Raw genomic sequence first — 19006 nt, 5'->3', positions numbered from 1 at the left:
CCCTCTATAGATGGTACAGGGGATATCTGTTTGTGGAGACATGTCGGAAGCCTGGAGGGCCTCATCATTCATCAAGCCAATCACCTCTAGCGAGGCCAAAGATTTTCACTGCATGAGACCTGACATGACGCGGCCCCCGCAAGAGTGTTGCAATAGAACCTCCCGGTACTCCGTACAGAACGACTGAATATAATCCTGGCATATCCACCAGCGGCCGACCCCAACCATCTGGTCCATCTTAGGCTTACTATGCAAACCTCAGATTATGGTAGGGATTATGATGGGTGAGAATGGTTGATGTCGTTCTGTAGAAGAGCAGAGAACTGTATGTCCAGCTCTGTGACGCAAGGTAAGTGGTGAGCTGTTCCAGGTGATCGCCGAAGCCAGATCTTGAGACCCAAAAGAAGCAGAGAACAAGTCTGAAGTCGGCTTTCTATCAGTATCCAGTATCATCTCCACTCCGTCCCGCGAAACGCGGAATGCGGGGACACAAACACACGAGAGTGGGCGGGATTCCGGATAAGACACGTTCCGGAGCATACTTACGGAGTGACTTACGGAGTAGCCAGCCAACAATAATGGCCCAGCGATTCATCCCATCCCCCATGGCCCTTCCGCCATACAGAACACTGCCTGGACTTGCCGAAGCTGCACGGATCGGGATTATCCACCGACCCAACTGTCCAATCTGCAGCGCATACCGCGCTGCAAACCAGGAAAATAGCGGCCAGACTAAGAGTAGTTTCATGGACCGGGCGTTTTTTTTGTAATGTTCTCCAAGAGCCATGTACTCCGTAGAAGCTTGATCGCGACGATCTCCTGACGGCGCAACGCCATGGCGCTGTGGTGGCGTCCGGTTAGATATGCCGTGATGCCAAGGGCTATGGAATCACAAGAGAAGATTAGCACTAGTATCAAGAAGAAGAGAAAGGCGATGAAGAAATAGACAAACAAACTATGATGGCCAGTGTTCGTGATGGAAACTGGTCCTGTACCCTCCCTTAGCGGATTGCTGCAGGGACGAAGCCTATCTAATGTCTAACCATCAGGGGAGAAAGAAATACCATAAGCCAATATCAGCAGCAAGCTGTGTGATGATACTGTTTCTCACTGGAAAGACACTCCTTTCGTCATGACGACCCAGCTCTGAGGACTCGTCATCGTACGACATGGGCGTGGGTTCGGTGGAGGTCGGCCACGGTCTGGCAGTGGCCTTCAAGCCCCTGTCCCGTGATTCTTGCTGATCCAAATCCTCAGGGATTCTCATCCTGTCTGTCACTGCCATCCTGTCCAGTTATGTTTCCGATGAAGGTTTTGTTTTTTGCATGACCCTGTTCGCTGATATCCGCTGTTTCTCCGATTGTCAACCTGGAAGAAGCTGATCGTCCTTCCTGTTGGTAGGTGAGCATAGTAGTTCTACGGCTTGCCAGTCAATTCAGGCTGATCTCTCCTGGCTACCAGGGACACCTTGGGTACTGGTACACAGCAGCATAATTATCTCTCTATTTGCACACAAAGGTGACTTTATGATGGGAGTATCGCCAATGTCTTTCCTGAGATATCTATCCATCTTTCTCGAACTAGTCAGCATTCTCATGGTGTGCTACACAGCTCGTTCTGCAATAATGATGATGATAACGACGATCTCTACGATTGAATTGAACCTCATTCTCGTCATAAATCACATTATTATTAAGTATTAACGTATCCAGTTCTTAGAATACAGAGACCGTTCCATCGCGAGTATCTCGTTTCCCTCCGTTTCAAGCCACAACCGCGGCAACGGCCGAGCAGAAGAACATGGCCAGTAGGCCGAGACCAGTCTTAGAGACAGGCTGGTTCACCATGGCGGCACTGCTGCTCGTCGATGAGGCAGAACTCCCAGTCTTGGTGCCAGTACTGGTACTCGTGCCCGTCGATGAGGAGGAAGACACGGAGGCGGTCGCAGTCGCGGTCTGGTTGCTGTTGTTGCAGAAGACTTGGGTCCCGCCGTTGCTGGTAATGCAAGAGGTGAGGTTACCGATCGTCTGCCCTTCCGCTAGGCAGTAGAAGGCGCAGTCATCGTCGTACTTTGTCACGGGCGCGTCCTTGCAGCACTGAGACATGATGGCCGAGTTGTTGCCCGAGGCTGGGAGGGCGCAGGCCGCGTCCGTGATGGGCATCACATAGATGCTACCACATGAAGAGGACGCCGCAGCGGCAGAAGTGGTGGTGGAAGACATTTTATTTTATTTATTTGTTTGTTTAAACAAAGAAAAAAAAAAAGGTGAGTGTCTCTTGGATGGCAAAAGCTCACAAAAAGTGTGACAACAGAGAAGAAGTACAATGATTCCTAGGTAAGACAGGAAAAAGAGAACGCAGACTCTTATACCTACCTTACGGAGTAGGATCAGCACTCGCTTATACGAGTGCTATTATTATTACTCTTTTCTCTCTTCTGATTGTATCACCATAGCCACACTGACAGCAAATAGAGTGCCACGGCTCCACGCATATCCCGGGGAAAAGGTTTCAGGGCTTTCTCCACCATACCTGGTTTGTAAATATACAGGGCGCTGTGACTGGCCTGTTGCACTGCCCAGGGTCTCAGAGTTTTTGTTCAGTCATCAATATGAAAGGGGAAATTGATACACAAGGAATGTGCAATTAATTGAACTGAGATCAGCCACTATTGATCAGTTGCGTACGGGTATAAGTATGACTAACTATTGCCTAGGTAGCCATAGTTACCTAATAACTCGGAAAGTACTCCGTATTTACCCTATGAACCGAACTTATAGTCGTACTCTGTAAATTATCATTCGTTCAATAATATCAACAGTGCGATCTATATGCACCTGAAGGTCGTCCAGCCATCACGTCTACCACATGAGAACAAATCCATGCTGTAGTCTAGGAATCAAAAAAGGCAAGAGAATAGACAAATAGGAAAAGGAAAAATCAAGCAAAGGTCTTGAGTTCGCCCTCCTTAAGCTTGCCGGCCTCCACCAGCTGCTTGGCCTGGGCGGCATAAGCCGCCTTGACAGCGGCCCCGTCCTTGCCGGCAGCCGTCAGGCTCTCGGCCAGGGCGGCCAGCTCCTCGTGGTCGATCTTGCTCATGAGGAGCTCGACGTCACCGAGGACAGCGTCCACTTGGCCGGCGGAGGCGTCACCACCCTCAACAAAGTAGTTGACCTCCTTGACGGCGCCCTTGAGCACACGCTTGTTCTTCTTGGCGGCGTTCTTGGCCGCCTCCTTGGCCTTCTTCGTCTTCTCGCGGTCGGCCTTGGCCGTCTCCTCGGCCTCCTTCTTACGCTGCTCCTCCTCCACACGGGCCTTCTCCTTCTCCTCAGCAAGACGCTTGGCTTCCGCCTCCTTCTCCAGACGCTTCTTGTCCTTGCCGGCGCGGGCCTGCTGACGGAACTTCTTGATCCGCTCATCGTTGGCAAGACACTCGTCAATCATGTGGCGCAGGCGAGTGTTGTCCTCGGTCTTGCGCTTGCGGCGAGCGTTGGCGTTCTTCTTCTCCACGTGACGCTTCTGATCACGGTTCTCGTTGTCATCGGGCACATCCTCGTCGAGGTACTCGAAGGTACGCCAGCTGTCAAAGTTGTACCAGAAGTCGTAGAAGCCCTCGACCTCTTCCTTGGTGCTGTCCTCGTTGCCAAGTGTCGGCACGGGCTGCTTCTTGGAGAAACGGCCCTCGGCAACAAACGCCTTGCTCCAGAGCTTGTAGAAGTTGCCCTTGGCGGCCTCCTTCTTGGTGGGGGGCTCAACGTCAGCAGCCTCGTCGACAGAGTCGAACTGGCGACGTCTGACGGGGTCCAGGAGCAGTTCGGTAGCCTTCTGTATGCACTTGAAGAAGTTGTCGTTCTCGTCGGTCTGACCCATAGCAGCCTTCTTGTCGGGGTGGTGACGGAGCACCTTCTTGCGGTGGGCACGCTTGATCTGCTCGGGGGTCGCGCGCCAGCGGTACTTGCTCAGACCGAGAACAGCATAGTGGTCTTGCGCCTGTGAGACTACTGTGAGCCAAATCTGTAGAAACGAAAGGCATAGGAACCACGAGAACATACCTTCCAGTCCTTGGCATCCCTGGACAGCATCATAGGGTCTTCCGGCTCAGAAATCTCATCGTCCTCATCCTCCTCGGTCTTCTTGACGTTCTGTTGGGCCTGGATTCTCTCGTCCTCCGAGAAGGTGCGCTGGTGGCGCTTCTAGAGGGCTATTAGCAATCCAAAGGTAGTTCATACCAAAAGTACACAAGAAACCACAGGGCAAATCTTAAAATGAACATACCCGGCGAGCGTGGGCCAGGAAGTGAGGGCCAACCGGCTCCAGGTTGCGTTGCGTCGCAGCAGACACAGAGCCCACAGCCTTGAAATCCTTATCGGCAGACCAACCCTCCGGCAGGGCCGGGAGGGTAATGTTGAAGACCTGAGCAGAGGCCATTTTTTTTTCTATTTCTATAGACACAGAGTCTGCGAGAAGATGCAAAGGAAAGGAAAGCACGGAATTAAAAGATCGACTGATGCCTTTGGCGGGCGGGGGAAAATTGTTTTTGTGCCCTGAAGACGGCAGTTTTTTCTGCCAGGCACAACCGCCCAGGAACCGGCCAATAATGGCATGGCTGTTTCGGAGATGTCACGGCGGCGTTTGGCGGTGATGAAAGAGATTCTCTACAGAATTCTGGGTGTTGCTGTGTCTGCTCTGAGGCTTTCGCTTGTGTTCTACTGAGGTCTGTGATAGGATCTTCTCTTGTGGATGCTTTGTTGAGGACTGTCGTCTTTGGAGAGTGTCCGTCAATTGGTGCCACCTCCCTGCCGCTGTCCGGAAATCTAAGGATTTTCTAGGCACTCTGTGAATATACAAAGACAGTCCTACTGCTAGTGGGATACCTTCTCTTTTGTTTCTGTCTCATTGCTTTATCATTTTGCCTTCTAGATGGCTGCAGCACCTACTCTCTCAGCGCGAAGCGCCTACCGGCAGCTGCTCCGGGCCACCCGCATCGCCTTCCAGGGTAAAGCGACACTTGCTGTCCGACAGAGCTGCAATAGTCAAGCTAACTGAGTAGACGATGTACGCGTGCTCATTGCTGCCCGTCAGGAGGCTCGCCGGAATTTCGACCAGAACCACCGAGTTGGAATCGATACCCCGATGCACATCAACCACGCCATCGAAGTGGCTACCATCTTGAGACATAATATCGTACAGGGAGTGAAGGATGGGCAAAAAGAGGATTCAAAATGGGGTATGTGTCGGACAATGCCTGAATTCGGGTGTTTATAGGGTTACTCTGTTTCTTTCCAGATATCGAAGCTGACGGGTTGATTTCATCTGCAGAGCTCCGCATCCACGATGACATCGAACGAGGAGACAACGACTCGGTCAAGATCGGAGGGAAGAGCGTCAAGATTGACAAGGCTTGTGGATCGTAATAGCCGTTTGAGGGATATATGCCCTGCTGTCTAGGTGAACTCGACAAGTCTTGTCGCCAAGCCAAACTACGCCGTCGAGAACGACTGGACGACTGTATTATAGTATACCCGCACCATCTCTTTTCATTGCATTTATACTGCTTACTACTGGCGTTTCTTTGGGTATTTTTCATTCTTTGGATAATTGTGTAAAGATGTGAGAAACAAGCACTGGTTAGAAGGAAGACAGAAAAAGTGAACGCCCGCTCTAGAATACATGCAAATGCCTTCCTACTTTAGTATAAGCCAAGTCAAAAGAAAAGAGACGTTCAATCACCAGACAGGCTGGAGTATTGAACTTCGCCGGTGCCAGGTGGTGGTGCAAGAGCATACGCCGCCGCCTGTGTCTCGGTTCCGCTCTCCCCGGCTGCCGTGATCGCTCTGTTGCCAGCGGCTGGTCTGCGGCCTTGGCCGGCGGCTGATCTTCCTTCTCTAGCATTCTTGATCCGCTCTTCACGATCCATGCTGTCCAGGGGCTTCGGTTTGCCCCAGCGGATGCGTAGAGGACAGCCTTTAATGACAGCCTTGCCCTGGCACTGTTTGGCAGCGGCCTCAGCGCTGTCGCGTGTGGCGTAGTTGACAAAGGCACAGTGGGAACGATGAGAGCAGATCAGTGAGCGCAACTGGCCGAACTGTGTGAAAAATGCCCGCAGTTCATGCTCGGGAAGATCGTCCTCCACACCGGTTACAAAGAGAGAGGTGATGTTGGGATCAGCAGGTGGCAAGATGTCCTCCGCCGAGGGAGGAAGCTGCGCAGTACTCGGGAATGAACGTCCTCCACGAGAGCCACCACCAGGACCACCACGACCACCACGCATGTTCCCACGCCCTCGTCCCGGTAGCGTGGTGCCTCGCCGGCTGTCGCTTGTGCGGATGGGTCCAGGTCCATTGCCATAGCGACTGTGCGTGGCAGATGCGGGCTCCGACGACGACGGCCCCGGCGCGTCTCCCTCTGCATCAGCGGACCCTTCGATGGCGCGTGGTTTGCGGTAGTACGGTCCGCTGGTAGCGAGGCGTCGCAGCAGTTCACGGGCCTTCTCGTCGGTCTTTTCGTATTCCTCCACCGCTCCCCGGCCTTCCTCGAGTTCCTTCTCGTGTTCCTGGGCGTAATATTCGCGGTTGATCGAGCTCTGCGGCCCGGGTGCCACCATCTTGAGTGCTGCATCTCGGACGACGATCGGCAGACCAAAAGACAGGTCCAGCATGCATGACTGACAGCAATTCTTCAAACGAGCGCAGGTCAAGCAGATCGCGGTCCGCTTGGTCCGCGCCGTGCGGTCGGCCTTCCAGCGAAAGATGGTGAAAGGGCGCGTACACTATCCGATTAGCCCGAAAGCAAAAATTAGGGTCAGCAGAAAACTGGCACACTTACAATCTTACACTCCGCACCGTAATCCTCCTTCAACATCTGCACGTAGGGGTTGTCTGGGAGGCAACTCTCACAAACAGAGGGGAAGTCCGTCGACTCCCACCCGGACCGGTTGAGGTCCTGCTTGATCTGGGGAGGCATACTGGACGAACGGTGCCCGTAGAGCCTGAGATAAAATCAATGAACCAAGCTGCAAGTGCGACGAGCAAGCTGTGTGACCGTTGACGCCGCGACAGTTCGCACGTCTATCTCGATTATCGATACGAGAGACTTCTTCTCCCGCCAAGATGGATGTGGCCCAGAGGCTGTGCGCCACCGTGGCTGATGTGATGACATAATAAGTATCACGTGATTCACGTGATCGTCATTCTAGAGAAATGCGCTGGGCTGGCAGAGAGCCACATAGAGCCAAAATTACGTACGACCCTTCGGTGCCCTCAAACCCCAGTGCACCCAGCCCATTTCGTTATCAATTAATTCCCTCCCATTCGACCTCCCAAGCAAGGACAACTCGATAATTCCTGGCCTCCCCGCAGGTTTTCACATGCGAAAGCGACATCAGCTCACTCCCAGCGGATGCCGGGAAGGTCGAGATCCGACATGCGGCGAACCCCCATTCCTCCTTCGGGTCTAGCGTGCCCATCGGCTCCAGGCCGGAGCCCTCATTGGCCGGGCCCACCATTGTCTGGAAAGGGCAAAGCGTGGTCCGTCCCGACGAAACACTCCTTTCCTCGATGTCCGTCGCCTTTGCGTGTAATTGTCCAGCAGCCCTGTTATTTCTTCTGCCTGCCCTCGCCCGGACTGTGCTGTCTTCGCTTCGTTTGTCGGTGTTGAATTGGTGTTGATACACTTTTAATAATTTTTCGAGTGTTGTTTTCTTCATCTCGTCATCTGCCTTTTTTTTTTTCAACCGTTTACGAGTCTCCACGTATCGATTCCGATTACCTCCCCCTTTTTCTTTTACGACCCCTACGCCTCAGAAAAGTTGGAATATTTTCGGCCAATTGCTATCAAAAATGGCTCCCGCATCATTGGAAAGAGAAGATCACCAGCGCGATGCGGACTTCAACGTTGCCATGCACGGCAAGTCCTCGCAAGCCCGTGGCGGTATGGCCGCCATGCGCGCCAAAGATTCCGCGGCGCAAAAGGCTGCCGTTGACGAGTACTTCAAGCACTGGGATAACAAGGAGGCGGAGACGGAGACTGAGGAGATCCGTGCTGTTAGTGAGATCCTGGGATAGTTGATTTGCTGATTGGCAAAGATCATGGGCTGATTTGACCACCGCAAAAACAGGCTCGTCGCGCTGAATATGCTACCCTGACCAGACAGTAAGTCAAGTCGCAACGCACACATCATATGATTCCGTACACGGTGCTAAATGCTGTTTCTTGGATAGCTACTACAACCTGGCGACTGATCTCTACGAGAACGGATGGGGTGGTTCCTTCCACTTCTGCCGTTTCGCGTACGGCGAGCCCTTCCATCAGGCCATTGCCCGCCATGAGCACTACCTCGCCCACCAGATTGGAATCAAGGAGGGCATGAAGGTGCTAGATGTCGGCTGTGGCGTTGGCGGCCCCGCCCGCGAGATTGTCAAGTTCACCGGTGCCAGTGTTGTCGGTCTGAACAACAACGACTACCAGATCCAGCGTGCCACGTCGTATGCTGCTCGCGATGGTCTGACCGACAAGCTGAGCTTTGTCAAGGGTGACTTTATGCAGATGAAGTTCCCCGACAACTCCTTTGATGCCGTCTACGCTATCGAGGCCACCGTCCATGCCCCCGAGCTGGAGGGCGTCTACCGGGAAATCTTCCGTGTTTTGAAGCCCGGTGGTATCTTTGGTGTCTATGAGTGGCTCATGACTGATGAGTATGACAATGACAATGCGGACCACCGCAGGGTGCGTCTGGGCATCGAGCAGGGTGATGGAATTTCCAACATGGTGAAAATTTCCGAAGGTCTGCAGGCCATCCGCGGCGCGGGATTCGAGCTTCTTCACCACGAGGATCTTGCTGATCGCAACGACACCGTCCCCTGGTACTACCCTCTGGCCGGTTCCTTCAAGCACATGCAGTCTCCCTGGGATTTCTTTACCATCGCTCGCATGACATGGTGGGGCCGTGGCCTCGTCCACAAGTTCGTCGGCGCCATGGAGACCCTCCGACTCTTTCCTCACGGCACCCAGAAGACGGCTGACAGCTTGGCTCTGGCTGCCGACTGTCTCGTTGAGGGAGGTGAGAAGCATCTCTTCACCCCGATGTACCTCATGGTTGGGCGTAAGCCGGAGTAATCTTCCATGGGGTGGGATGTTGTTTTCTCCTTTTTCCTCCTTTTTTTTATTTTGTGAGCGACATAAAAATCAAGACGCGATGAAAGAAAAAATACTCGCCGGTCTTGTTATTTTCGCTTCATTTTTCTTATGTAATACAGATTTTCCTTTGTTGCCTCCTTTTTTTCCTTTGTCATCCTGCATGCCATGTCGGCGTGATGTATGTTTCGACTGTATTTTTTTATTTGGCCATCATGTCTTTGCTCCTCGGAGCATCTCAAACGAGTCACTGGAGAAATATGGAGCTGATGATATTGACTTTTCTTCGACTGCTACATCTTAACCATGATAGATATTTTAATTGATTATTAGAATGAAACTGGCTAAAGTGAAGTAGAGAGAAGCTGGGTTCACATCGATTTGGTATATTTGTATATCTGTTGTGCATCCCGAATGGTTTATATGCTATTAAGTATAAGCCGTTGTGCGATGAATATGTGCAGTGTATATATATATATAAATACAGATTTGTATGCCGAATCTATACGCTTAGACGATGTATGATCGAATGAGGGAAAGAAAAAAACGTCAAGACCGGAAGGTGATGTTTCGACTAATGAGATCCGTTTCGGTTTCGTCATGCAGGAGTAACTAGTCGGTATTTATATTTCGACTGGCTCGACGCGAATATCACCATTCTGCATACAAGTGGCATGATGATGGTGGTGGTGATGCGGAATGTCGACGACGCCAGCAGGTACTGCATCTTGGTGAGGAAGGGAAAGGAGGGGAAACAGAACCTCACGCAAGGACTGGCCATGGATAAGGGGAGCAGAGCCCGGGAGGGGCTTGAGGCCGATACGGTTATGCCAGACGACAGGCATGCCGACCTTGGCAGCGCCGAGGACATCGCCACTGCTCCCCGCGACGAAGAGGGCGTCGGCAGGCTGCACGCCCAAGGCGGCAAGAACAGCCGCATACGCTTCCGCGCGGGGCTTGTAGAAGCCGCTCTCCTCTGCGGTGATGACGACGTCGAATAGAAACAAGGGCGAATCTTGACGCCCAGTGCACGGTGCCGACGACACCGCTGCGGCCTCCTCGCAGCGCGCCGCGGCCCGGCGACCACGTTCCATAGAGCAATTGGTCACCACGCCGAGGAGGTACCCTGCCTGGCGGAGCTGGCGGAGAACCTCTGGCGCTTCGGGCCACGGCTGCAGCTCGTCCCAGGTGGCTAGGAGGGATTCGGGGACGGAGTGGTCCAGGCCTGCGTCGCGGGCGGACTCGCGCACCAGATCCTCGTAGGGCCGGTACGCACCACAGCCAAAGGTCAGCTCAAGGTATCGGGCGCGCCAGCGACGGCCGGCGGCCTCGCTGCCTGCCGCCTTGTTCCACAGCGTCCAGCTGTCGAGCAACGCGGTGAGGAGGTCGAAGACAATAGCACGTGGCGACATGGTGAGAGAGAGAGAGAGAGCGGGGTAGGATTCAAGGTGTACGAAGTAGCACGGCCTGGATTGTGATTGCGATCAACTACTCCGTAGTCAGTACTGGCAAAAAAAGTACTCGGACTATTTGTCTTGTGCAAGGGATGATCGGAGAATCTCTTATTGAACCATCTGATTTGGCGAGGAGAGAATATTAATACGTCGACGCAAGCCTTCGATCGATTTCTGGGTGCTGGTTCCCGCGCCAGATCGTTCTACCGAGCCCACGGACGATGGCGAACGGCGTGGAAGAGTGATGGATGGGAAGAAGAGGGGTCCTCAAACATATTGAAAACCTCTCTTTTTATTCATATTCAACGAACAGGGACAGGAGTTATGGAGGGATCCGGTCTGAGTCGAAGGAGGAGTGAAGCTGTCAACCAACACGTGCGCCTGGCGGTATATCATCATTCCTGCAGATAACCATACGTATAATCTGCAGATACTCCCCGATCGTCATCTTGAAGCGTCTATACCTTTAAGCGAGCCATTCCGATCCCATTGATTCTTTGGGACTAGGCATCTGTACGTCGAATCGCGACACGTAGCTCTGCAGTAGGATGAAATAGGACCTTTGAGCCTCTGCAGTGTTCTTGCGATCTGAACTTGAATACTGTTGGAGGAAATCGGAGTCTGACTGATCGAATTAGACATGTCTATTTATCTATCAGAATCACCGTCAACACTATTAATTATAATGGATATAATAAGGGATTGGTCATACGGCAGTACGGAGTAGAGATACGGAGTAGTTAGTTTATATAAAATACATTCTCTATCTTTTCATCTCTTTCTACCCTCCCTCCCCCCAACTAATATTTAATCAACAGGCTGCTCTGGCTCTTCCCCCATCGACTCTAACTTCTGCCTGGCCTTCATCTTGCCCATCTCCGTATTATTGGGATTACTTAACGCCCTATCATATGTTTAGACGAGGGCAATAAAAACGAGGGGTAGGAGAATACGTACGCCTTCAAACCAGACTTCACGTTCTCCACTGGCTTCTCCCCCTCCCCCAGCGTTTTCTCGAGATCATATCTGTCTAGTTCCTGCTGGGCATGTGCTTTGGCAGGACCTGAAACATGGGGGTTCGAAATTGCACTAAATCATATCAATATATATACACACATATATACATGTAATTGTTGGTGTAGTTACGCTTTGTAGCCGCGGGCTTTGTGTTCGATGGGTGCGTCGTCGGATCCCATTGTCAAGGTACAAAGTCACTTTTTATTCGATTCAAAGGTTGTAAGAGATTCTACTTGATAGACGTGAGCATGCGATGGCTATATAAAGCTAGGTATCTGAGATGGCAAGAGATAGTTAGGAGATACGTCGGTATGAGAGTAAGATGACAGAGGAGGCGAAAGGGAGTTTGATGGAAGATTCGAAAGGACGGTCAAGTGGCGTTGAAGAAGACATTCTTTCTCGTTCGAAGAAGACGATGTTTGTAGTTCTGATCGAGCTATGGCGACGGCCGGACACGAGTTCCGATATGTATATACCTGATAGATTATAGGTCTGTCTTTCTTGACATTGCTGAACCTGAGACTCTCTATGTACAGAAGCTATATCAGAGATATACCTCTCAAAGGTAGACTAGATGATTTCCGTCAGAGGTCGAGGAAGTCTGAGCATGAACAACCGAGGTATACTCTTATCACAGAGTCCGAAGGTCGCGTCATTTGACTTGGGAACAGACACAGTGAAAAGTGGCTGTGTTCAATGGTTGAACAAGACCTTAACAGCTGTAATTCATCTTGCCATCACAGAGTTATCCCCTTCTATCAGGCCGGAACCACTGCAATCATAGCAGTCGTCGTACAGAGTGGTGGAGATGACGTATCCAGGCGTTCTTCTCGAGGTACACATGGGGAGCGAATGCGGCTGTAGTCAGCAAGGACAGAACAAAGGGTCGTGTCACCCTCCAGAGGGACAAAATCCCCCGAATGTAGAACAGAAGAGATTTGAGAGATGGACGATGAGCGGGTATTCCCGGTGACCGATATTTATTGGATGGTTCTCCTTGCTGTCTCGGTATTGCTGGTACGACACTTACTTCGTCAAGAGTTGCGGTCATCAGAGTTGCCACGGAAAGCATAGGTACGAGTAACATACTTCGAACTGCCAAAGTTCATGTGAAATCAAGAATATTTGCATCATCTGCCGGAAAATACTGTCCGATAGGTCGTGACGTGAGCTGGATGCCTACCTAGGTAGCAATGATCAAACGCTGACAACGTCATGGCTGTCATCCGTGTCACGTCCACGATGCGATTCCCTGGGAAGAGCAACAGCAGAGGAGTCAGTTACCTGGTAACCTGGCTGTTCAGGTCATTGAGCACGCGCACCGAGAGCTTCAACAGAGTAGGGATGTAGAGCGACCCCGAGGAAATTCCTGAGTACAAAGCGAAGCTACCTTAGGTACTAAGTAGTACTAGTAGTAATACAAGGATTGAGTAAATTGAGAGTTTGGTCTTACTAATCAACTGGGCAGTACCTTTACCTATGGAAGTACCTGGGTGAACTCAATCCTCACTCTGATAACCCACGTGTAAACACAGTCCCCTGTAATTGGCGAGGTGTTAATTCTTCTCTTTTATATTATTATCAGCGCCTTTTTTCCTGGTTTTCTCGTCTTCCGCCCGCGCCCGCCAAGGTTCTCGGGATTTCTTGGCACCCACAGACGTGCAGCGGGCGTTGGTGGCCCATCCGGCGCCGGGAGTACAGGCACGAGGTGGTGTCCCGCGCTATGATTGGCCCCCAGTCCTCATGGCATGCTTTCAGGCACTCGCTTGCGCCAGAGATATAAAAACCTTGGAAGGCGGAGCCAGACGACTTCCACCGTCGGAGCCTCGCTTGGCAGCCGCCACAGAGGCTTGGGTGGTTTTGCCCAGCCGTAGACAATTCGCCATGCAACGCAAAAGTCCTATGTTATACTCTGTACCACCCGGTGTCCAAACTATAATCCGCAGTGGACAGGCCTTCCCTCCCCTGATGGTGCCCAGGTACCAAGACCAGCTCACCGAGGTTCCAAGGCTGAATTTTGTTCTAGGCAATAATGAGGACTAGATGGAGGAGCAGGCAGTTGAGAAGGAGGAGGAAATCCAATCCATTCACTGCGCCCAGCGGAAGGGTGGATGAAACCCCTCGGCCAAGTGTCACTCCTGGCCACTGAGTCCTCCACGTTGCTGCCCTCTGCGTGAGCATCGCCTTCCATTTCGGGCCCCAGAGTGGCACGTGAGCAAGCAACTCGAGGGAATTTCGTCGTCTTCCAACGTTCTGGAACTTCTTTCACTCGTACCAGAGGAATTGAGTGACAGCGCGCGTTTGCCCACGTGCTGCCTCCCCTCCTGGGCTCTTGTATTTCTACCGTCCCTCTTCCCCCTCCCCCGTCCTGCCTTTCTCTCCTTCTCTCCTGCTTCTCTCCTTCTTCTTCCCCGACGAGAATCCATTCTTTCCATTCCTCTTCCCTTCTTGGGACGATCGAGAGATATCAAGATCGGAATCCCACCCTTTCTTTCCGACCCTCATCATGGCGACTACTCTCACCTCCGGGGGCAACTCGGCCTTCCACAACTTCCACAACGACTTTGCCCATGTCGCTGATCCCAACGAGCGTCGTCGTCTCGCTCTGGCCGAGATCGACAAGGCAAAGTTTGGTTGGTATCACGTTCGTGCCGTCGTCGTGGCCGGTGTTGGTTTCTTCACCGACTCGTACGATATCTTTGCCATTAACCTGTGCTCTGCCATGTTGGGCGTGGTCTACTGGCAGGATGCCAAATCAAACCCTGGAAAGATCACTTCCAGTGCGGATACCGCCATCAAGGTCTCGACCTCTGGTGGTACGGTCATCGGTCAGCTCCTTTTCGGTTGGCTTGCCGATCGTGTCGGTCGTAAGCGTATGTACGGCATTGAACTCTTGATCATTATCTTTGCCACCTTGGCTCAGGCTCTCTCCTCGGACTCTCGCGCTCTGTCTATTGTCGGTATTCTCATCTTTTGGCGTGTCATCATGGGTATCGGTATCGGTGGTGACTATCCTCTGTCTTCCATCATTACTTCTGAGTGAGTATTAGTTTTTTTTTTTTTTACTTAGATCTTTGAAAACGCTTCCACTGACGGTCATGATGTTTGTAGATTCGCGACCACCAAGTGGAGAGGTGCCATGATGGGTTCCGTCTTTGCCATGCAGGGATTCGGTCAGTTCGGTGCGGCCATCATGGCACTCATCGTCACTGCGGGCTTCCGCGAGTCTCTTGAGACTGCCTCGTCTGTTGGCAAGTGCAGCGGCGTCTGCCAGCTTGCTGTTGATAAGATGTGGCGTGTCATCATCGGGTTCGGTGCTGTGCCTGCCTGTATTGCTCTCTACTACCGTCTCACCATTCCCGAGACCCCTCGTTACACTTTCGATGTTGCTCGCGACGTTGTCCAGGCTGATGAGGACATCCGTGCCTACATGGCTGGAAAGCATGAGGGCCATCCCGATGAAATCCAACACGCTGCTGGTCTCCAGAACCAGAGTCCCGAGCTTGCCACCCCCAAGGCCAGCTTCTCGGACTTTGTCGCTCATTACTCCCAGTGGAAGCATGGCAAGGTTCTCCTAGGTACCGCTGGCTCCTGGTTCTTCCTTGATGTCGGTAAGTAGTAAATCATACCACAATAACACCAGAACACAAAACGCTGACAGGGATGGAAAAACAGCTTTCTACGGTCTCGGTTTGAACAACTCAATTATTCTCGGTGCTATTGGCTGGACCGGTGGCAATAACGTCTACGAGGTCTTCTACCGCAGTGCCGTGGGTAACTTGATCCTGATTTGTGCGGGTGCCATTCCCGGGTACTGGATGACCGTCGCAACTGTCGACACCATCGGTCGCAAGACAATCCAACTGGGCGGCTTTATCCTTCTGACCATCCTGTTCATTGTCATTGGCTTTGCTTATGATCCTCTCTTGCACTCTCACAACGGCCTGCTCGGCTTGTATGTCCTTGCCCAGTTCTTTTTCAACTTCGGCCCCAATGCGACGACCTTCATCGTTCCTGGAGAATGCTTCCCGACCCGCTATCGCTCCACCTCTCACGGCTTCTCAGCTGCTTCTGGAAAGGTCGGTGCGATCATCGCGCAGTGTGTCTTTGGACCTCTGGTGCACAAGGGAGCCAAGAACTCCTCCGACACTCCCTGGCTCAAGCACGTGATGCAGATTTTTGCTCTGTTCATGCTCTGTGGTTGCTTCACCACCCTCCTCATTCCTGAGACCAAGCGCCGGACCCTCGAGGAGCTGGCTGGCGAGTCTCCTCTGGACACTCCGCGCAACGAGTCTCTGAATGACCACCACCCCAAGCTGGCCGAGGAAGGTCAGGCCAAGGGCAATGAAGCTGTTGCCACTGCCGAGTAGAGCGTTGCTTTGCTTATCCTAGGTGGGAGAGTTTTCTTGCTGCAGACTTGCCACGATCCTCGGACGTTGCTTCTTGCTGGTGTGATGCGCAAGCTTTTTCTACTTCACATTTGTTCTCTTGTACTTTACAGCTATCTTACACAGAGCTGGCATTAGATGACTGTAGCTCTCTTAATAGCAAAAGCTAGCTTAGCATAGTTTTAGTTTAGCTTTTAGTAACCCATTCATGACAAGAGTGCCCAAAACGGAAGTTTTAGTATAGGCCAGATACGTTACGCCAACTGAATAGCGAGTCTGTAAGAGTACTCAGCGACTGAACATGATAATTCAACTCATAATAGAGTTTGAGCCAGTTGATTCAAAGCTAGATCATAATCTGTGGTACTCGCCTCGCTTGGATATTTCTTCTATTTCTTCCTTCTTCCCCCTCCCTCTTCCCCCTCCCTCATTCCCATACTTTTCACCATACTTTCTCTCTACTTTTTCACCATACCTTCACCATACTCTCCTATACTTTTTCCCTATCCTTTTACCATACTTTCTCCCACTCTACTTATTCCTAATTCTTCTACAGCTCTAAGCGAGCTTCAAATCGGGTCATGGCAGAAGAAATCCCTCAACTCACCACGTATCCCGCCGCGGACGAGGCCGACCAAATCGCCAGCCTGAAGCTGATAGCCGACAGCGTCGCACAGCAACGCCAACTGGCCGCGCGGTCTGTGATCTTCCACCCTGTCAGCGTGGGGGTTGCCATGGTCCCGCTCGCGGTGGCATACCGAATCCTCTACAAGACACGGGGCGACTGGCCGCTTATCCTGACGACGTGGGCGGGGTGTGTGATGGCTTTGCTGCTTGCTGTGCGCTACTTGACGGGGGGGTATATCGACGAGGCGGAACGAGTGGGGACCTGGAAGTGGTTGAACACTGCAACTACAACTGCAACTGATACCGGTGCTGGTTTCGACTCTACTAAGTCAACTATGCTGGTCACCAAGTTTGGAGAGAATATCATCGGAACACTGGTGTTAGCGGAGCAAAAGAAACAAACCGGGGTGATTCGCGCATGGACGGTGAAGCAGCGGTATCGGGGGAAGGGCGTGGGAAGGGATCTGCTCGAGGAGGCAGTGAAGTTCTGTCGAGACAAGGGGTGGGAAGGGCCGGTCTTTGACGACGAACATGCCAATTCGGCGCGGGTGTTGCCTGGTATGTTCAATGGGGGGTTTGACGGGGGGGAGAAAAGGGCGAGAGAGATGTTGGCTGGCTTGCAGAGTACCTAGGTAGTACATAGCTTTTTAATAATAGATTTTCTGTATTGATAATTAATTGATAATAATCAATTAAATGGTTGATAGTTAAAATCATAGCATCATTATTTCCGATTGCCGCGTCTCCGCATCTCCGCATATCCGCCTTTGGCCTTTAAAGAACACGAGAACTACAATTATAAGAGTTCTTGATTCGAATTCTACAATCAGTTACTGATTGAGGACTCCATTTCTATATTTTTTAATACTGCGTACTGGTTACGAATAGTGAAGCCACAGAATCAAAGGGCAGAGATCCAAGTCAAGGCGTGTCTTCAAAAGAAAGAAAGAAAAAATGTCGCAAATAAAGAACCTCACCCGCAAGCTGTCTGCCGCCTATCCATGGACATCCACGCCCCTGATTGTCGGTGCGCCGATGCGGATCATGTCCGGCCCAGCGTTGGCGGTTGCCGTGTCGCGCGCTGGCGGGTTGGGATTCATCGGGCCCTCTGCCAAGACCAAGGACACGTTTGGCGACCTGGAGGAAGCCCGGTCGCGGATTGAAGCGGACAGAGCAAACGCACGCCTGGCAAGACATCTGTCGGAGAGCGGCCATCTTCCGGTCGGGGTGGGATTCCAGCTCTGGAACGATGATGCCGAGACGGCCGTCTCGGCGATCGAAGAATACAAGCCCTGCGCGACGTGGCTGTTTGCTCCACGCGAGGAGGAGATAGAGAAGGGCCAACGCGAATTCGACAGCTGGACAGAACATATCCGGCGAGTCTCGTCGCAGACGAAAATCTGGGTCCAGATCGGGACTCTCGCGGAGGCGAAAGCCCTCCTCGCCAGCCGGTCCGCTCCCGATGTGGTGGTGGTGCAAGGGGCCGAGGCCGGGGGACATGGCCGCGCGAAAGACGGACTAGGTCTTGTAAGCCTGTTGCCTGAGATGGCGGACGCGTTTCACGCACGGGAGGATATCGCTCTCGTCGGGGCGGGGGGGGTCGCCGACGCACGAGGCGCCGCGGCGGTGTTATGTCTCGGTGCGTCCGGGGTGGCGATGGGGACTCGGTTCCTGGCTGCCAGCGAGGCACGGATTAGCAAAGGGTATCAAGACGAGGTGGTTCGAGCTACTGACGGGGCGGCCAACACCACAAGAACGACGCTGTACAACCAGCTGCGCGGGACGGTGGGCTGGCCCGACTGCTTCTCTCCACGCACGATCACGAATCGAAGCTGGTCTGACTATCTGGCGGGCGTGCCCTTTGCAGAGCTGAAGAAGAGACACGACGAGGCAGCCAAGGCTGGGGATCAGGGCTGGGGACCAGAAGGGCGACTGGCTACATATGCTGGAGCTTCCATTGGGCTGGTTAGGGAGGTCAAAGGGGCAGATGAAATAGTAGAAGAGGTTCAAGAGGGAGTTTGCCAGTCTCTAGATCTATAGTCCAGATCTATAATCTTTCAGCTCTTTATTTGATATTGCTGTAGAAGGGAATCTTTTGTATTACCTTCTGACCAGAGTAAGGAATCTACTCTACCATAACACCACTACATAATGATAGATAATTCAATAATTTATAGAATTATTAGAATCATTGGAATCATTTCTTCAATTCCTCTATATAATCTATTTAAATTATTTAATCACGTGCGACATGGAGCACTATCCAGCCAATAAAAAAGTGCCAAAAAGACAGTTCTATGATTTCAAAAGACATGTTTTCCAGCAATCTTCTACTTTATAGAATAGTAACCTAGTAGATAGTACATAATCTAGCATATTCTATCTAAT

General features: G+C 52.0%; 11 protein-coding genes across 11 annotated transcripts; 6 read left to right on the top strand and 5 right to left on the bottom strand.

Moving 5' to 3' along the window:
• Positions 1-1620: 1620 nt before the first annotated feature.
• ASPZODRAFT_126538 (hypothetical protein) lies at positions 1621-2630 on the bottom strand. The gene has a single exon (XM_022721522.1). It carries the CDS (start codon positions 2220-2222, stop codon positions 1764-1766), a length of 459 nt encoding a protein of 152 aa, XP_022585149.1. The 5' UTR covers positions 2223-2630; the 3' UTR covers positions 1621-1763.
• A 185-nt stretch (positions 2631-2815) lies between these two features.
• Positions 2816-4442, bottom strand: ASPZODRAFT_126537 (hypothetical protein). Its single transcript, XM_022721521.1, has 3 exons — positions 4276-4442; positions 4053-4193; positions 2816-3990 (listed from the first exon to the last, which is right to left on the bottom strand). Exons 1-3 carry the CDS (start codon positions 4426-4428, stop codon positions 2941-2943), a joined length of 1344 nt encoding a protein of 447 aa, XP_022585148.1. The 5' UTR covers positions 4429-4442; the 3' UTR covers positions 2816-2940.
• Positions 4443-4920: 478 nt separating this feature from the next.
• ASPZODRAFT_55261 (hypothetical protein) lies at positions 4921-5414 on the top strand (the record flags this gene model as incomplete). Its single annotated transcript, XM_022728532.1, has 3 exons — positions 4921-4996; positions 5051-5227; positions 5320-5414. 3 exons carry the CDS (start codon positions 4921-4923, stop codon positions 5412-5414), a joined length of 348 nt encoding a protein of 115 aa, XP_022585147.1.
• Positions 5415-5722: 308 nt separating this feature from the next.
• On the bottom strand, positions 5723-6963 carry ASPZODRAFT_57487 (hypothetical protein; the record flags this gene model as incomplete). The annotated part of the gene is made up of 2 exons (XM_022728686.1): positions 5723-6769; positions 6826-6963. The coding sequence occupies 2 exons, from the start codon at positions 6961-6963 to the stop codon at positions 5723-5725; spliced, it is 1185 nt and encodes a 394-aa protein (XP_022585146.1).
• Positions 6964-7747: 784 nt separating this feature from the next.
• On the top strand, positions 7748-9458 carry ASPZODRAFT_221566 (hypothetical protein). Its single transcript, XM_022727877.1, has 4 exons — positions 7748-8042; positions 8117-8151; positions 8220-9162; positions 9210-9458. The coding sequence occupies exons 1-3, from the start codon at positions 7839-7841 to the stop codon at positions 9112-9114; spliced, it is 1134 nt and encodes a 377-aa protein (XP_022585145.1). The 5' UTR covers positions 7748-7838; the 3' UTR covers positions 9115-9162; positions 9210-9458.
• ASPZODRAFT_221355 (hypothetical protein) lies at positions 8986-9596 on the top strand. The gene has a single exon (XM_022727876.1). The coding sequence runs from the start codon at positions 9131-9133 to the stop codon at positions 9434-9436; it is 306 nt and encodes a 101-aa protein (XP_022585144.1). The 5' UTR covers positions 8986-9130; the 3' UTR covers positions 9437-9596.
• On the bottom strand, positions 9413-10787 carry ASPZODRAFT_222303 (hypothetical protein). Its single transcript, XM_022727880.1, has 2 exons — positions 9820-10787; positions 9413-9762 (listed from the first exon to the last, which is right to left on the bottom strand). The coding sequence occupies exons 1-2, from the start codon at positions 10542-10544 to the stop codon at positions 9756-9758; spliced, it is 732 nt and encodes a 243-aa protein (XP_022585143.1). The 5' UTR covers positions 10545-10787; the 3' UTR covers positions 9413-9755.
• A 606-nt stretch (positions 10788-11393) lies between these two features.
• Positions 11394-11782, bottom strand: ASPZODRAFT_11496 (hypothetical protein; the record flags this gene model as incomplete). Its single annotated transcript, XM_022721095.1, has 3 exons — positions 11394-11490; positions 11544-11675; positions 11733-11782. The coding sequence occupies 3 exons, from the start codon at positions 11780-11782 to the stop codon at positions 11394-11396; spliced, it is 279 nt and encodes a 92-aa protein (XP_022585142.1).
• A 2327-nt stretch (positions 11783-14109) lies between these two features.
• On the top strand, positions 14110-15973 carry ASPZODRAFT_56468 (hypothetical protein; the record flags this gene model as incomplete). Its single annotated transcript, XM_022728611.1, has 3 exons — positions 14110-14642; positions 14715-15214; positions 15279-15973. The coding sequence occupies 3 exons, from the start codon at positions 14110-14112 to the stop codon at positions 15971-15973; spliced, it is 1728 nt and encodes a 575-aa protein (XP_022585141.1).
• A 394-nt stretch (positions 15974-16367) lies between these two features.
• On the top strand, positions 16368-17257 carry ASPZODRAFT_126528 (hypothetical protein). The gene has a single exon (XM_022721520.1). It carries the CDS (start codon positions 16573-16575, stop codon positions 17248-17250), a length of 678 nt encoding a protein of 225 aa, XP_022585140.1. The 5' UTR covers positions 16368-16572; the 3' UTR covers positions 17251-17257.
• Positions 17258-17398: 141 nt separating this feature from the next.
• On the top strand, positions 17399-18760 carry ASPZODRAFT_126527 (hypothetical protein). The gene has a single exon (XM_022721519.1). The coding sequence runs from the start codon at positions 17573-17575 to the stop codon at positions 18656-18658; it is 1086 nt and encodes a 361-aa protein (XP_022585139.1). The 5' UTR covers positions 17399-17572; the 3' UTR covers positions 18659-18760.
• Positions 18761-19006: the final 246 nt, after the last annotated feature.

This window comes from Penicilliopsis zonata, assembly GCF_001890105.1.
Source record: "Penicilliopsis zonata CBS 506.65 unplaced genomic scaffold ASPZOscaffold_1, whole genome shotgun sequence".
In the NCBI taxonomy this organism is placed as follows: Eukaryota; Fungi; Ascomycota; class Eurotiomycetes; order Eurotiales; family Aspergillaceae; genus Penicilliopsis; species Penicilliopsis zonata.
This window is presented reverse-complemented; position numbering and strand designations above follow the sequence as displayed.

Bases quoted from the DNA above. Each gene is read 5' to 3' on its own strand.
- ASPZODRAFT_126537 (XM_022721521.1), bottom strand. From the start codon at position 4,428: ATGGCCTCTGCTCAGGTCTTCAACATTACCCTCCCGGCCCTGCCGGAG. The intron at 4,194-4,275 runs GTATGTTCATTT...ATAGCCCTCTAG, and splicing joins TCCTGGCCCACGCTCGCCGG to AAGCGCCACCAGCGCACCTT. The intron at 3,991-4,052 runs GTATGTTCTCGT...GTAGTCTCACAG, and splicing joins GGGATGCCAAGGACTGGAAG to GCGCAAGACCACTATGCTGT.
- ASPZODRAFT_222303 (XM_022727880.1), bottom strand. From the start codon at position 10,544: ATGTCGCCACGTGCTATTGTCTTCGACCTCCTCACCGCGTTGCTCGAC.
- ASPZODRAFT_126528 (XM_022721520.1), top strand. From the start codon at position 16,573: ATGGCAGAAGAAATCCCTCAACTCACCACGTATCCCGCCGCGGACGAG.
- ASPZODRAFT_126527 (XM_022721519.1), top strand. From the start codon at position 17,573: ATGTCGCAAATAAAGAACCTCACCCGCAAGCTGTCTGCCGCCTATCCA.
- ASPZODRAFT_126538 (XM_022721522.1), bottom strand. From the start codon at position 2,222: ATGTCTTCCACCACCACTTCTGCCGCTGCGGCGTCCTCTTCATGTGGT.
- ASPZODRAFT_221566 (XM_022727877.1), top strand. From the start codon at position 7,839: ATGGCTCCCGCATCATTGGAAAGAGAAGATCACCAGCGCGATGCGGAC. The intron at 8,043-8,116 runs GTTAGTGAGATC...CCGCAAAAACAG, and splicing joins AGACTGAGGAGATCCGTGCT to GCTCGTCGCGCTGAATATGC. The intron at 8,152-8,219 runs GTAAGTCAAGTC...TTTCTTGGATAG, and splicing joins TATGCTACCCTGACCAGACA to CTACTACAACCTGGCGACTG.
- ASPZODRAFT_221355 (XM_022727876.1), top strand. From the start codon at position 9,131: ATGTTGTTTTCTCCTTTTTCCTCCTTTTTTTTATTTTGTGAGCGACAT.